Genomic DNA, 16804 nt, shown 5'->3' with positions numbered 1-16804 from the left:
AGAATGCTGGCAATTACAGTACTTTTTAAAGGGCATGTCATAGTCTCACTGGTTTGACTTTTCCCAGTATTTTTCCTTCCTGGGTGTGTTCTAGCTTCCCATCTGGCTATTCCCTCTCTGAAACATGTCAGGAATGACTCAGGATAATCAGGCAAACAGCTGCCATAATTTAGTGCTGAACTCCTCTTGGTTAGTCATGAAGGTCACTGATGGCTGAGTAAGTACTTGAGAATATTGGTCAAACACACCCCCCTTTGCCTTGGTCACTTATTCTGAGAAACAGCAGAACCAAGGGGGGTTTCCAAGGTAAAATACCCTGTGTGAAAATCACAGTACTCAGTAGGGAAGGGTGGATTGCCCTTTTTACCTTCCTTTTTGAGTTCCTGAGGCTGCCCAGAGGAAACTTCCTTCTGAAAGTCAAGCCTGCTCCTGGTGATGGAGCTGAAGTGGCAGACACACAACTGACCTGTTTGTGCAGGAGTGCTTTCCTTGCATTTTGCACCACAGGACAAGCATAAACCCTGGGAATGTAAGGCTGGCAGCTCCAGGAAACACTGCAAGAATTTTAATAAGGCTGAATGGCAGTGAAGAGGAAGTGGCAGTGCTAAAAGTGTTTCAAAAGGGGAAACAAAAATTGCAAATGGTAAAATAGACAAATATTTGACTTTTGCTTGCTCAGAAAAAAAGAAAAAACTTGGTGCAAGGGGAAAAGGGCAGAACTGCCAGGGCAGCATGGTTATGATCTGTCCCAGTCAGAGCAACAGCATTTCCCACAAGAAATTTGGAGACCCCTCACACTTAAGGCAGTAGCAGGGAGGTTGTGTCTAGATTTGTCATGCTGACATTTTAAAAATTGCTCACATTTTTTTTTCAGCAATTCATGGACAAAAAACCCCACTGTAGTCCTTGAAGAATTTCAGCCTCAAACGCCTGTCTCAGCTGCTGAGCTGAAAATGCACTCACAAATCCAGCTGTTGCTGTGCATGCCAGTTTTCCTAGTTTTCCTTTTGCCTCTTATGTTCTGTGCTTCCTTTTTAAAACATTTACACCATATCCTGTTTTCTTGAGGTTGGTAGATACAAATATTTCTTCCATTGTTAAAACAAATACAAATAGTCTCTTGTAGCTTTTCCAGTTTTGATGTTTTAGATCCATTTTCAGCTGCTGCTGAGAGTTTGTCATCCAGAGAAGCTTTCCCCAGACACAGGGTGTGGCTCTTCAGGCTTAAACTGTGCAGTCCTGCAGCTGATTACTTAAATGGAATCAGACATACTAAATTAAGCCAAACTATTTGTCTTTATAGCCTTTCCTTCTGTGTTTAGAATGAGGAACATTTGTAGAGCTGGAATAAATACAGTTTACCCAGCAAGCTCCTGGCTGGGAGCTGTTGATATATGATCACAGAACTCTGTTCAGTGCTAAAGATTTCAGGGAACTTGAATTTCCAGGAATTTTTAAGTGTTTATAAAACCTTCTTGGCTCCAGTCTCTCTGTCTCTCTCCTTAAAATTATTTTTCTTCTGGAGACTGGAGGAAAAATATTTTTGGGATAAACATTCATCTATTTATTTCAATTTTTGTCCATTGTATCTTCATCACAAATTAAAATCAATGAATACATGATGAACTCTATTTATAAATGATCCTTATTCATGTTTTTTCTGGAGGGGAATGTATCTTCTGTTTGTTAGATGAGGTGGGAGTAGGGATTAATGTAAATCACATTTCAAGGCATGTGTGGTGGTAAGGGGAAAGGGATTTCCATATGGATGACAATTTGTATATTCTAATCCAGTGGCTTGATATGACTGAAGAAGCATTTATTTGAAAAGAGCAAATTTTGGTTTTAAGTATTTGTCAGAAACATAAGCCTATTTTGGAAGGTAAATATGATGGGTGTATGTGACATTAAAGACAGCAGTGGATCAAAAATTTAATTTTTCAGAGAGATGTGTTTTTCTCCCTTCTTTTCCAACACCTCATGTTTGTGGGGGTTTTTTTCTGCATTTAAACCACATTATTGTGCTTTTAGTTATGTGATTAGTTTAGTTATGTGATTTTGCAGCACTTTGACCCATAATTGTCTTGCAAGCTGCTGTTGGTCATGACACTTGTATTTAGTCACATGTGCCTCTCTAAGAGAAGTCTCTGTGTTTGTCAGAAGCTTCATCCAGTGTCTCAAGATGTCATTCCTCCAGTTGGTGTCTTTTTTTGAGCCCATCAGGAAGCAGGGATGCCCTGAGTGGTTTGCACATGGTCTCAGAAAAGCTGTGGAGAGGATGCAGTTGAAAGGATTCTGAGTACAAATCCAATCCAGTGTAACTCACACATTCTCCACTCTGCTGTGTGGAGAGACATTCTGAAGAAAAGCAGTGCAGCAAGACATCCTGAGCAGCCTTGAGCTGTCAGAGGAGCACCAATGAGCCATTTCTTGTTTTAAAAAAAGGAGTAGCAGTGCAGTTGCCAGGTCACAGGCAATGTTTGTCTGGGAAGGGGTGCTGTATTTAGAAATAAATAGGATTTAACACATTTTAGACATGTAAATTGAAACGTGCAAAGTCAAGAGAAAAGTGCTTTAAGCACTAAGTGTGACACAACAAAGAGTGGGTGAGACTATGGGTGGGTAGTGGAAAAAGAAGCAGTGTTGTTGTACACTAGTTTGATAAACTACATTTTGATCCCTAAATTTCTGGAATGCACATATTCATATGCACAGATTCCAGTACTAATGAAGCTTTAAAAAAAAGAAAGTTTTCAAAAATTATTGTTTATAAATTTCTAAACTGATTGCATCCTGATTAAAGTAATAGCATCCCCCATCCTATGGCCTAAGTTTAGATATTCTTTGGAGTAAAATTATGTGGTTTGTGAATTAGACCATTGTGGATTTGCAGCATTCAAAATCACATGCAAACAAGTTAATAATTTCAACTTAATTTTTTGATCACCAAGCAAAAAGCTTTTATCATTAATTGCTTTGTGTAAATTAATTTTAATTCTGTAGGAGATGAAAACTTCATTTTACTGACATCAGTTTGCACCTTGAGAGATGCTCCACTGAATGTATCACAATAAAAGCCTAGAGAAATAACTTGTAGGTTGTACTTTTAGAAAAATGCATTTCCATTATTTTAGACTTGAAAAGGCTTTCCTCAACTCATAATGTGGGGTGATTTGGGATTGGTAAATTCATTGCATACAGTTGTTCAATACATTTTTCATTCTGGTGTATTTTCTGTGTAGCCAGTCCGGATTATTTGTGGGGAGAAGGGGGACTTTGAGTATTCCCTGCTGGAATATAGCAGTAAAGCTTTCCCATAGCTGTGTTTATCTGCCTTTCAGTCATAACTGTGTTTTACAGTAAGGTGAACACGTTTTTCAGTGCTCTGCCATGGTGTGTGGCTGACAGCTGGAGTCACACCGTGTGTGAGCAGGCAGGGGCTGGATTCAGCCTGAGCTCTGGGATAACAGTGCTGTCTCCACCTCCAGCAGCTCAGCTGATCACTGGCACTCAGCATTGCTCCTGTGTATTTTTGCCTGGGAAGCTCTGTGACATCACCATGTGAGGATGGATGTGTGGGAATTACGCATTTCTTAAAATTCTTTATTTGTTCCCATTCCTAGTAGCCGCTTTTCAGGAGATTTTCCAGAGCTTTTCTAAGGGTGCTCCTGTCACCTTGTGTGCACAGATCTGAGCCTTACTTTGTAGAATTGCTCTGCAGACAACAAAGAGATGCTGCTGCTTTCAGTCAGACTCTGACACCAAATCTGTCATTCCTTCCTCCCTTACTCTCAGTTCAGACGTTAGACTGGATGGGTTAAGGTGAGGTGAGGCTTTCAGTCAGAACGGAAAGATTAACTTTAGGCACTGCTAAACCACAGCATCTAACTCCAAGCTGCTCAAAACAGCACTGCAAGGGCATCAGGAGTGGTGGTGGGCAGAGCTGGTGGGAATGGCTCCCAGGTTTGGGGGGCTTCAGGTGTGAGCCTGCACCTCACAGAGCATCTCTGCCCATGTCCTGCCAGTGCTGCTGTGCTCTGGATGGGTGTGATGTGTTCTGGAAGCTTTCCCACAGCTTTGCCTCTTGGCTTGGTTGCTGGATTCTGGAAATCTGTGGAAATGACAGTGAGTCCTCCTGGTTACTAAGCAGAGAAGAATAAATCCCAAGTTAGCAAAACTTCTCTTAAATTTGTGCAGCCTCTTGAATCCAATTTTTGGTACCTCTTTGGTTAACTAAAAGCAGCAGTGTCTGCAGGCAGAGCTGTAAATGTCTCTCACCAGTGAGAGCAAGCTGTCATTGCATCAGGGAGGCGGCAGAGAAGGGGTCTGGGTGCTGGCTGTGCCCTTGGCTGCCTGACACAGTGACACAAATGCTGGATGCTGTCAGCTGAGGATGTGCTGCTCTCCTGGGGGAGCTGCTGCTGGGGAATGCCCTGTGCTGGATTCCTGCAGAGGGCTGGGGTCACTGCCATTGCTGGGATGCTGCAGGCACCACAGAGCCCTTCCTGCACCTCTGCCAAGGTTTACTGTTATCCCAAAGGGTGAAATACGCAAATGGTCTTGACAGGTGTCTGGGAAGGAAAAAAGATGGCTTCTCTAAAAGCAGATTTTTGTATTCTTTCTTTGATTTTATGCCTTTACTTTACTTTTAAATTTCATGTGGGCATGCAATGTTAAAAAAAAAAGAAACAACTATACACTAAAATTTTAATCTGTTTACGTTTAAGAAAACAACTTGCTACCTGCAAACACTTGTTCTCATTAGAATGACCTGAGTGGATTTTCTTCTTGTGTTTTTTTTTGTTTAAACTGTTTTTAAAGCAGACACTTGCTCCTTCACAAGGTGATTTTTACTGACTTGAGGATGGAGATTTCTTCAAGGTTTTGTGGTTTTGAAAGAATGTCTAAATCATCTTTTCTTTCTGATATCCTGATCCTTCTTGACATACATTTTCCAAGTAGCATCATTACTCAGATAATTAAGAACAGGCAACTGCAAAGAGCATGGAAGGAACTCTATTTCTTTATTTTCTTGAATATGAAATACCTTTTAATAAAAAGGGGAATTCTTTCTTCTTTTTTTTTTTTTCTTTTAAGCAGGACATTAAAACATGGAAATTAAATGCCTCAGAACATTAAAAAAAACCAATTTGCAGATGCAATCACTTTACAGATCTTCCCACAAGCAATTAATGTATTCTTAATCCAAGAAGCTTTGATATTTGAATAGTGTTTGCAGATGTTCCTGTCAAAGCAATTTGTGTGTAGTTACAGGCAAAAGTCATCAGTGTCCTTATGTAACTCTGAGCAAAAATACAGGTGCTAAATGTAGGAGTTTTTGGAGGTAAGGGGCATTCATGTTTTACAGTCTTGTCCCTGGTGTTTCCTGCACTGCTAGAGCAGTACCGAGCAGCTGGAGTGCTTGGTCATTACAAATGAACATTATGCTGTCACTGTGAGAAGATAAAGGCAAACCTACTAATAGTTGCTGTCCAGCTCAGGATTTAGGTGTGAGAGCAGTGCCTGTGCTTGTTTTGCTGCCCAGGTGACGTGCCTGCAGGATTTCTTTGGGGATGACGACGTGTTCATCGCCTGCGGGCCGGAGAAGTTCCGCTATGCTCAGGACGACTTCGTGCTGGATCACAGTGGTAAGGATGAACCCCCTGAACCCCCTGCAATGGAAATTCTCCATCCCATTCCCCTGCCCAGCCCTCAAGAATGGTCTGCTTCAGGAAAAAATATCCATATCCTATGGATAAAACCATTTTTTTAAACCATCGTCTGTATTCAGTTAAAATGCACCAAGAAACCTGATCCAATTTCCTGCAAAACCAACACTGTCCCTGAAGTTACATGGGAAGCAGAATTGAGTTTTGAAACATTCAGTCATGAATCTAATGTATTCAAAATTTGTTAAAGATGTTCACTTTTGGCATCTGTGACTATAAGATAATTTCTACATTATTTTCTTCATGAGATTTTTGAAAAATCTCCTATGTAGCCACGCTCATTTCCAGTCTTGAATTGTCCTGCCAGACAATTCACACACTCCAGTCTTGTCTGCTATAGACCAAGTGTTGGAGTTGTATGTACCTTGAGGTTATGGGGGATGTTGGGTAGGGAGGAGAGACAAACTGGGTTCTGTGCCCCTGAATTCTGCCTTGGGCAGATCATGAATTGAACTTGTTTATGAAAGTTGTGTTTCTTTAAAGGAGGACTTTGTAATATAAGTTCATGGAAAAAGCAATCCTCAACCAGAGAGTTTTGGAATTGTCTTGGAATATCAAATCACAAATATCCTGGGTTTTTTCCTCCATGTTCATGGAGCTGTAGAATGGGTGGGGTTGGAAAGGACCTTTGAAGGGACCATCTAGTCCAACCCCTGGCAAGACCAGGAACACCATAAAAAAAAATTCAGGTTGCTCAGAATGTTTGAATGTTGAATGTTTCCTGGGGTGAGACATCTAGACATCCTATTCTAGTGTTTTGCCACTTGCACAATTAAAAAAAAAATTAATTCCTTATATTTAGTCTGAATCTATAAATTTTTTATTTTTTTTTTTTAAGTTTAAAACCATTCTTCTTGTTATATCACTACAGGTTCTACTAGACATGGTTTTGTTTTATTTTTTTCTGTCTTTATTGCTTGAGCTATAGAAACACCCTGGGTTTTTTTTATAAAAAATTATTCTCTGGTAAATAAACCTTGCCTTGGTAAGAATAATCATATTATTCCAGAGGAGCTTCAGATTGTGAATGAAGGATTTTAATTTTTTTCTTTAATAAAAACAACAGCACCTGCTGCTCCTGTAATTTTTACACACGTCAGTGTTTCATTACAAAATTCTCAGTTGCTGCAAGAAGTACAGATGTGTATCTACCCACTGGCCTGTACATTTGGATGGATGGAGGATTCAGCTGCCTCCCATTCTGCTGTTCTTGCTAGGGTGCTGCTTTTCCAGAACTGCTCGATTTTGTTGAGTCAGTTAGTGTGGGGGTGACCAAAAGGGCGTTTTTAAACATAGTTAACAGCTAAAAAAAATTATTCTTATGAAGGAATTGACTCACAATGCAAATCCCAGTCTGGGCATAATCCTAATTTCCCTAGCAGGTTTTAAGGTTCTAAATTTGCTTTTCCCATTATACAAAGCATAGACAAGTTGAGCTAATTTCTCTGCCTTTATCTCTTTATTTCCTTTATTCAGCTTTGGTGGTCCCTGCTTTCTCTAATAGCTCTGGGGGCCTTTATGGATAACAACAGGTGATGTACATGGCTGGCAGGACATGCAGCTCAACTTACTTTTGTAGGATGACACTGGCATCAGAGACAAAATAAGGAGAGAAATTTATGATCCCATTTGGAGTGATTTGCTAACGATGCTAACCACAGGAATTAAAATGTTTCCCAAATGTCAATGCATGTGTGCTCATTGATTCCTTTCCCACTGAGGTTGTTATTTAATGATATGTAGCTGACAGTAAATGACAGTAATCTATTCTTTCAGCCTTCTGGAAATGGTAGGCATTTTTCACCTGTTCAAAAATTGGTCACAGCATCAGTTTCTTGAACAAGAAGGGAAATAGTGCTGGCAGTGCAGTTGCCCTGTATGGAATTGCCATTACAGCAAGAACCTTGGCATCAGCATATGTACAGACTGGAATTGTAGTAATAACCCAGCCTGCAGACATGAAGAAATGCTGTCTGCAGAATGTCACATACAGGACTGAGCAGCTCCAACAGGTTTTTGTGGTGAGTCGGGCAGAGCTGTGAGATGGTTTACAAATCTGACTCAGCTGGGCAGTGACGTTTAGGAAGTGCTGGTCATTTTCTGGATCACAAGCAGTGGTGTGGAGGGTTCCTGGGCACTGAGGTGCTGTCCAAACCCCTGACAGAGAGTCTGCTTGCCTTGCAGAGTGCCGTGTTATGAAGTCTTACTCGCGCTCCTCCGCCGTGAGACACGCTGCGTCCAAAAGCCCTGCGCCCTCCCGCCGGAGCAAATCCCCTGCCTCAGGTACTGCTGCTGGGATGGGCTGACACATCCAGCACCACCACACTGGCTGTTCTTAATGGGGTGAAAAAAACCTGCTGGTTCTGTCCGTAATGCAAGGGGAAAAAACCCTTTTTTAGCTTTTGTGCCAAAAGAAATTTGCCTTTTTTTTTTTATTTAAATCCTAGGAAGAAACATGGTTTCCCATTTTCTAATTACAGGCACAAGTAGTTTCACTTTATGAACATTAGAGTAATTTGTGCTAATTGTGCACTTGGGATATGTTTTCAGCATGGCACTTGATTTACCTGAAAACTATTAACTGCAGGGTTATATATGTGGTTGAAGTCATTGAACTAGAGTATACATTCTCCTATATCAGCCAAATATTGTCAGAAATACAGGCCTTTGCTGCTGTAATTTCAGATATGCTGTACTGATTGCCCATTAATAGAGAATTTTTCTTCTTGTGCTTCTTGTAATTTCAAAGAAAGGTGTTCACACTGTGATTTCACCACTAGTTTGGCTGAACATTGTATGTTCCAGCCATTAAGTCTTTTATGTAAATAAAGGGAGAAACTTGTTTTTTTAAAAATTTTCTAACCTCTGCATTTAATTTCTAAACACTTATTTTTCCCCTTAAATCAAACTATTAAATATGTAAAAATCTATGCTCTTTTTTGAATGTAACTATAAATGTAAGCTGCTATGTGTATTCAGAACTGTGGCATGTTTCATATTCTCATCTCCACGTTTGTTTTGCTTAATTGATGCTGGGTAAAGTCATTTATCTTTGGGATTTTAAAAGTGGAATATTAATAATCTGTTTATAAAGGTTAAATGCTTAACTGGAAAGCTTCAAAGAAGGATTGCAGAAAAATGTATCATGAAGGGCAAGTTTTGCAACTGATCTACATTTCATGCAATTCTGTTACCTCCAATGAGCTCATGCAGAATATCTATCAGCAGGGAATTTTATGCAAAGTATTTAGATATCAGTGCTGTCATTTCCATACTTATTTCTACTTAGACCCTCTTTGGTTTGGTTAATTTGAAAAATGTATGCAAAGTGTCTGGCATTTATCCTTCTATTTACTTGCCCCCTTTTTTTTATTTTTTTACATGTAGTCTTTACTTATCTTTTATTTACCCTTCTTCCTTCTGTGCATGTTCAGAGCTGTTTAATAACTTCTTTCCTTAATGTCTTTTTCCTTTGTGTCAAATATATGAGTACAGTAAAGAGGGGTGGCCACTCCAGTGCTCATTCTTCAGCAAAGTCCCCAGGTGAGCCATTGCTATTATGGCTGTATATCACTAGTGTGTCTCCTCCCTCTCCATTTACCTGTGTTTTTGGTGCTGTATTTGTGAATATTTTCAAGCTTGAAACACATTTTGCATTGGATGAAGCAGAGACAGAATGGGTTTTTGTTGTTTTTTTGTTGTTGTTCAGGTAGATAATTTCACTGAAATGCTGCTTTTCAGTTGTTGGATATCTGCTAATGGTATCAAAGTTAAATTTTTAAAGGTATTATTTAACTACAAGTAGAGCAGCATTCTGAGGAGCAATACATTTGTATGTTTGTTCTAAAGCATATTATAATAGAAAATTTCAGCCAGCAAAAAACACAGGCATGAGAATTACAGGAAAAAAAAAAAAGGCAGTGTAAAACCATCTCACATGCTTCAATTTTATGTAAAACTTCTTATTTTTCTTTATTTTCTTATATTATTTCAGCCTAAATTCTAAAAAACACTGAGGAATCGCTGAACTTTCAGTTCAAAGTCAAAGCATTTGTGAAACAAGGAACATAAAAAGTGATTAGCAAATAAATTGTCTTTGGATCATACTAGAAGCAGAGATTTTTAAATTTTAAACATTCCAGTGTGCCAAACATGTAGCCTAACATGTAGTGCTTCAGAATGACAGAAAAGTTTTGGGGTTTTTGTCTGTGTATTCAGAGTGATGTGCTTGTGGAAAGAAGCCTCAAAATAATTTATGCTTAGAAAAGATATTAAAATGGTAAGTTTGGCATGCACCAGCAAGTCAATAGCAGCAGTCAGATTAGTGCCAATACAATACAACTTGGGTTATTGAGTGAATAAAAAAAAAAAAAGCTGCTGTCTGGAGTAGCAGTGCATGGTTCAACCTCAGCCAGAACCAAGCAGCACACAGGCACTTCTGACTTCTCTGCTGCAGCAGGAGGAAGGAAGTGAATTGGAGGGCAAAAGTGAGAAAATTCATGGGTTGAGATATGAGTGGTTTAATAACTGAAGCAACAATAGCAATAGCAACAACGATGCTGCAATGAAAAAATCAAAGAGAGAAATAAAACCCAAGACAAGTGATGTGAATGAGCAGCTGAGTGATGCCATCTTGTCCCTTCTGTCTGTGTCCCCTCTGCCAGCATTCCCTCTCATTTTATTGCTGGCCATGATGCTGCATGGTCTGCAGTGTTCCTTGGGTCAGCTGCTCCTCCTGTGTCCCCTCCCAGCTCACCAGGAGCATTCACTCAGGCTGTGCAAGCCCTGCTCAGCAATCACAGAAACATCCCTGTGCTGGCAGCACTCCCCAGCACACATCCCCAGCACATCCCAAATGTGCTAGCTGCTGTGAAGAGAATTAGTGGCACCCCAGCCAGAAGCTGCACAAGCATTTGGTTGACTCCCTGTGGGTGTAAAATCTTTACATCTGAAAAAAAGCTCCAGCTTTTGCTGTTGTTGGAGTTGCCTAGGAGCTCATGTGCAGTGGATCTCCTGCTCTTTCCATTCCTGCTGAATGAACTGTGTGCTCCAGAATTACAGAAGGACAACATTTGGAAGGGATTTCTGGGTCACACCCACATCTAGTCACACCCCTGGCTCAGAGCACCCCCCTTCTCCACCAGGAATAGCTGAGAAATTAGCAAAGAGCTACAGCTGTCAGTGTAAGCTGGGCTCTTCTTCCTTGGAGAGTTTTGGGAGGGAGGAATGTTATGTTAACCAGCTGGAACAATTTAGTGTTTCTGTAAATGCTTAAAGAGGAAGGTAGTGACTCTGGTAAGGATGCCTTACAGTGGTCATGTTCAGGAAGTAGGGACTCTTCTGTGAGCTGTATAAAAGAATCTTTGAACAAACAAACAAAAAAATTTTCCTCCTTTGGTAATAGTTTGTCATTTGAAAGCAAACTCTTCTACTGAAGTATCTCATTTTTGGTCGTGCAAGAAGCAGAGAACAGTAAGATAGGAGTCACTGGCCCTTGCCATTGTCATTCTTGCAAATTCTTCCTAAAACAAGGATGCATTGGTATGCCAGGTTATCCAGAACAAATGGTCAAAGTCTGCAGGAGAGTAGTGTACTTTTAGATGCTTTCAGCTTCTCAAAAAAAAAATCCCCTTAAAATCTCCTATTTTTGTTACAGGCAAGCATCATTAAAATGAAGATGAAAATATCCTAAATACACTGAATACTTTTAAAAGAAAATACTAAGGTCTTGGTCCTGTAATAGAACTGGGAATATAAATCCAAGTTATCAGACTTCAAGATAGACTTGTTGTGTAGCTAAACACCAATTAGTTATATCTTAGCATTATACACCAGAGGAGGAGATTTTTGTGGAAAACAGGGATTTGTGGAAGCTGCAGTGCAGTCAGCCTGGCCTGAAGGCAGATGGGCTCCTCAGGCTGGAAAAATAGTCCTTAAAAGGCATCTGACATACTCAGATAATGCTAGTGTGCTGGTCAATGCACATTTATAAAATAAATACAATAGTTTAAGAAGTGATGCATGACACACCTAAATATGTAAAGGAATTGTGCAGGAGTATCTGTTATTTAATTTGAAGCTCAGCTTCTGTTTACCAGGGTTGTCTTTTCTTTCTGGAAAAATAATTCATCACAGTGCTATGAAGCATTTTTAGCTCTTACATTTCTGCCTAGCATTTTTCTCTCCCTCAAAAAAATGAGGATCAGCTAGAAAGAAATGATGTCTCATCTTATTACATTGCATCATGTTTGTGTCTGATGGACAGTGTGCTATTCTCCCTGCATAATGAAATTCATCAGTTTGTTCTTTTCAGAAAAATACAAACTGACCCAAGTTATCTTCAGTACACCAGAAAGATAGCAGATGTTGTATAAGGCCTGTCTAAATATCTGGACTTAAAATCAATGGACTCTTTAAGTTAAGAGGGAGGGTATTGAATGTTTTCAAAGACACTTGTACTTATTGGAAGCTCAAAAACAGCCTACCAGCTTTTCTCTTGTGAGGTTCTTTCCCCTAAATCAGTATTTTCTGGACTACTGCTAAAGTTTTCTGTCATGAAAACAGTTAATTCTTTTTGTTTGTTTGTTTTTCTTAGGGAAAAACAAATAAACTCATGTCCTGTGAAACATTCTAAAGCCATGATCCAAACTGGAAAGGAGGGTCAAATAGCTTTAGAAACATTTTCTTTCTATAAAATTTATAGTGTGGTATCACAATTTATTATGCAATTTGTAAAGGCTGTGACTTTTTTTTTTTTTTCTCTCTGTTTGTTTCTGTGCCCAAAACTCTTGCCCTGGCAAAGGACAGGATGGGCCTTTTTAATCTCTGGAATGACAATGCAATATTTGTGTGTCTTCTTGATCCCATATCCAGCCACATGAATTTTCAGGGTGCAGTTTTGTGACATGGAAATGTATCATTTCTGCCTAAATGCTGAGGAGTCTGTTTTGGTCTTTGTTTGCAGACATCAGTGTTCACTTTTGATTTTTATTCATATTTTCTTTCATTTGTTCACTTTTATTGCTTTGGCCAGTTAATGGAACCCCAAGCAGTCAGTTGTCCACCCCAAAATCTACAAAGTCCTCCAGCTCTTCACCAACAAGCCCAGGCAGCTTTCGTGGGCTCAAGGTAAGTGCAAGAATTATTAAACCCCCTAAATTTCATTATTCATTGACTGTATGACACTGGTGCTGAAGGAAAAACAAAAGGCTGACATTTTGGAGGGTATGATTTTTTGGAGGGTATGTCATTTTGCAAGTATGATTTTTGCTCATATGGAGAATAGATCTGGAGTAAGATTTCTGTGTTTTGTCTGGGTTGAACACTCAGCTTGGGAAAGGCAGAATGTGATGCTGGCTTGAATATGCCACTTTGTCCTCCAAATTTTCCATTGTTCTGTGGACTGCAGAAATCCTCCAAGCAATTTGTATCCCTTCAGCCTGTACAAATGTAGTATTGTCTTTTCAATACCTTATAGTCTGCAGCATTGCCAAAGTTTCATCTAGAGCAGACTTATGTCTCCCTGGCACCAATTTCACCCCTAACCCAGTCTCCTGCCTGAAAGCCTTTGGGAGCAGCCTGATGCCTGGCAGATTTTTCTGTGCTGCACCAAGAGATTTCTCTTCCTCTCCTGCTTCAGAACTGGCTGCATTTGCAGTTTTTGGAGGCTGCTCTGTGCCTTTGGCTCAGGGAAATCAAAGGACCAGTCTGGAGTACAGTGGAGCATCTCACTGATGCATTTGTGCAGCTGTCCTTTCAAGGGGAATTTTCTTATGGAATCATCAATTGCAGCCTTTCTGGAAGCAGACTGGGGGGTTTGCACTGATTGTTCTGATCAAGTAATAGCTCCTATTGGTGAGCACAGCATTTGTGAAGAGGCTGAATAATTCTGTGGAAAACTGTCTTTCCATTAGGAGACTGGCTAAAGGACGTGATTTGAATAGTGCTCACATTTGGGTTTTGACATGCTAATTGTTATCAAGTCTTGTTTTGCAAAGAGCATGGCACTGGTTTCTGCTAGACTGCTGTGATAATTCTGACAAAGGATTTTGATTCTTTTAATTTATTTGTTTAATTGCTCAATGCTTTAAATTGATTTTTAATTATATCTGTAGCTGTTTGGTTAAATAATTTTCAAGAATGGTAATAGTTCTGACATGGAAAATTAGGACTGTGTGTCTTAAAACCTGGACAGCCCCTCTGTGGAGCTCACAGTAGAGGATACCAGAATCACTGCATTATATTTAACAAATGTTCTTTGGTCTTCCTTTAATGAAATTGCAAGTTTAGAAAGGAGATAATTTGCCTTGTTTTTTTTCCACCACTGCCCTGTCTGCTTTTAGCTGATTAAAGCTCCATTAAGGCAGAGATAATTCTGGTAGCAACAAGCAATTCTCACCAAAGTGGACATGTCCCCTTTCCCATTCAGTAGGCTGCTGTACTTCTTCAGTTTGGAATTTAATTGGTGCTGGGTACTAATGAGTTTTTGTGCAAATAATTCAGCCCCATATGACCAAAGAAAACAGCAAAACCAAATTATGCACCTGATGTGCTGCTGGGGTAGTGAGTACCTCTTGTTTTATCCTTCAGGATGCATCTGTGTAGCAGGAGTGTCCCAGCTGTGCTCCTGAGACTAAAGATAGGGAAAGTTATCTGGTGAATCCAAGGGGGAATTCCAAAAGGATCAAGTGTGCTGTTCAGTCACATTTCTTTCTCAGTTATGTCGTGGTAGTAAGGACTGCTTTGGGGAATTGTAAAACCAGTACTGGGAGGCATAGTTTTATGCAAAACCAGATTATAGTAAGAAATTCATACCCCTCTTTGTGAAATTGGGGGTTTTTTGGTTACTCTGATGAGAAAAAAGGGGGAAGCAGGAAATAATATTATTATTTGAAGATTATTGCTTTTCCCAGTTCATAGTTCCTTGTTGCTAAGACTGAATTACTGCACAGACAAGCAGTCTGGCTTCCTGCACTTTGTATAAATAAGGTGTCATGAATACAGCTGAATGAAAAATTAGATATGAATACCATGTCAGTGACAGAATAAGGTGTATTTTAGAGTTTTCTGTCTGTGGGAGTTCAATATTTTGAGTGATTTTTTTCTGTACAAATCATATATGTTTGTTTTTGTAGAGGATGAAACAGCAGGATTGAGTAATGGTTTTGTATAAGCTTGAGGCAGCATAAAAAAGGAAAAAAAATCAGGGTTGATGTTTCTGATTCCTGTAAAGAGCAGAGCAGCTGTACTTGAACTGCACTTTAAAAACTGTTTTATTTGAAAAGCCAGAGCAAAGTAAAATATTTCACTATAGATTAGAACCTTGCAAAGCTTTTTGTAGTTTGACAATCAATGCAGAGCATAAGTGATAGTGCTAGTCATCAAGGCAGCCAACTTGAAAAATTCTGATTGCAGCAGCAATTTCTTCTCAGTGTCAGACACTGAATCTTGTCTTCTCTGAATGCCACTGTTCCTTTAAAGAGAAGTCTCTTCAGTCCCCAAGGATTCCTTCTGCTTCAACAACTCTCTGTTAGGAGTGGGATGTTTGGGCACAGACATTCCTCCCAGGAAAGATTCTTTGTGAACAGTTTATCTTTAAAGGGAAGGGTTTCCTTCTGTCCTTTCTCTTCCACTCAGAGTGCCCTTGTGCTATTAATTGTTCAGTACAGACAGTAAGCCCAGCATGCCAGGCTTGCAGAAGTGTTTTAGATAGTGGACTCTGAGGTTATGCTGAAGTCAGGAATTAAAGCTATGTCTTAATAATAGTAAACACAATGGAATTTCCCCACAAAGCCAAATAAAAGCCTTTATTCCAGCCAGTGACAAGTGTGGATACTATGCACCCAATACCCCCTATATATTCTTATCCAAGCTGTTTATTTTAAACATCTCAGTATTATTCTGTAACTCAGCATTTCACTTAGCAGAGGCTTTATTTCAAGGTGAAGATTTAGATACAAAAGTTAGCATGTATGGGCTTGAAGTAAATGACTGCTCTGTACAGTGTTCTCTTTTGATCAAATGTGCTGAGTTTCTTGTCTTTTTGTTGAATTCCCATGGAGATAAAATCTGGTGCATGGGTTAATAATAATGGTGAGGGTGCATTTGGTGTCACAGGACAGCTGAGCAGAGGAGTCCCTTTAAACAAAGGTTTAACATTTTGGTTTGGTTCTAAGTGTGCATTTCTATGCAATGCTGTTAGGGGTGATTTGACTCTTAGCTCCTCCATGACACCTGCTATTCTGTGCACATTGCACCATCAAAATCATCCAGAGACTAAATTAAATTTGGAAATTGGTGTAACTTTGGAAAGTGGTGTCATAACTTCCTTATGCTTACTTGGATTGCTTTGTTGTCCCCTCTTGAAATTAACTGCTGCAAAGTCTTGCAATCTTTTAAAAAAGAAAATAAAATCAATCAAATAAAAGGGCTTTACATTTGAAGCCTTTCATAGAATTGTGCTAAATAGCTTTGTCTTTGAATTTGTTTGGGTGTTACTTTTGCAATTGATGGACCAAAGTGAAAGGGCATTAGAACCTGATCCAACAAATAACTTAAGTACTTGCTTAACTTTCAGCTACTGAGTTGTCCCTTTTACTTCAATGGGGACATTAATGTGCTTAAAGTTAAACATGTGCTTAAGTGATTTGAAGAATTAGTGCCTGTCTTCATCAAGGGTTTTAATCTCTTCAGAGTTGTACCCATGTCCTTTGTGTGTAGTTATATGTAAAGATTCTTTACCTGTGATTATCCAGTCCAGTTCATGGAGGGATTCTTTAAGTGATGCATTTGGTGAATTTACAATTCATGTTTAAGGGTCACTTAAAAAAATACTAAGTTTCTGTCTTACACATTGTGTTACTATTAAATACTATAATAATAAATGCAATATCACTATGAAGCACTGATTAGATAAATAATATTTTATTTATCATTAATATTTATGTTCAGAATGTCTTTTATTCCCTTCTTACTACAGCCATTCAGGATGAATTGCAATGACATAACCAAAGTGTTCCCACATTTCAGAGAATACTTCTGCAAAGTTAATTCACATTTTCACTAAAATAGTAGCT

The 16804-nt window shown here is 39.3% G+C and overlaps 1 protein-coding gene across 4 annotated transcripts in view; it reads left to right on the top strand.

Annotated features, from left to right (window-relative positions):
* DCLK2 (doublecortin like kinase 2) overlaps nt 1–16804 on the top strand; it is a 76071-nt gene that overhangs the window by 36462 nt on the left and 22805 nt on the right. For 2 of the 4 annotated variants that reach the window (XR_008840331.1, XM_056489738.1), the window contains exons 3-6: nt 5546–5648; nt 7914–8012; nt 9225–9272; nt 12763–12857. Coding sequence is in view for 2 of the 4 variants with exons in the window: in XM_056489738.1 (XP_056345713.1) it covers nt 5546–5648; nt 7914–8012; nt 9225–9272; nt 12763–12857 (345 nt within the window). In the remaining 2 variants the exon portion in view is untranslated. The remainder of the gene's footprint in view (nt 1–5545; nt 5649–7913; nt 8013–9224; nt 9273–12762; nt 12858–16804) is intronic. The other 2 variants (XR_008840332.1, XM_056489739.1) reach the window with 1 other exon arrangement.

The sequence above is a fragment of the Oenanthe melanoleuca genome, chromosome 4, assembly GCF_029582105.1.
Source record: "Oenanthe melanoleuca isolate GR-GAL-2019-014 chromosome 4, OMel1.0, whole genome shotgun sequence".
NCBI lineage: Eukaryota > Metazoa > Chordata > Aves > Passeriformes > Muscicapidae > Oenanthe > Oenanthe melanoleuca.
This window is presented reverse-complemented; position numbering and strand designations above follow the sequence as displayed.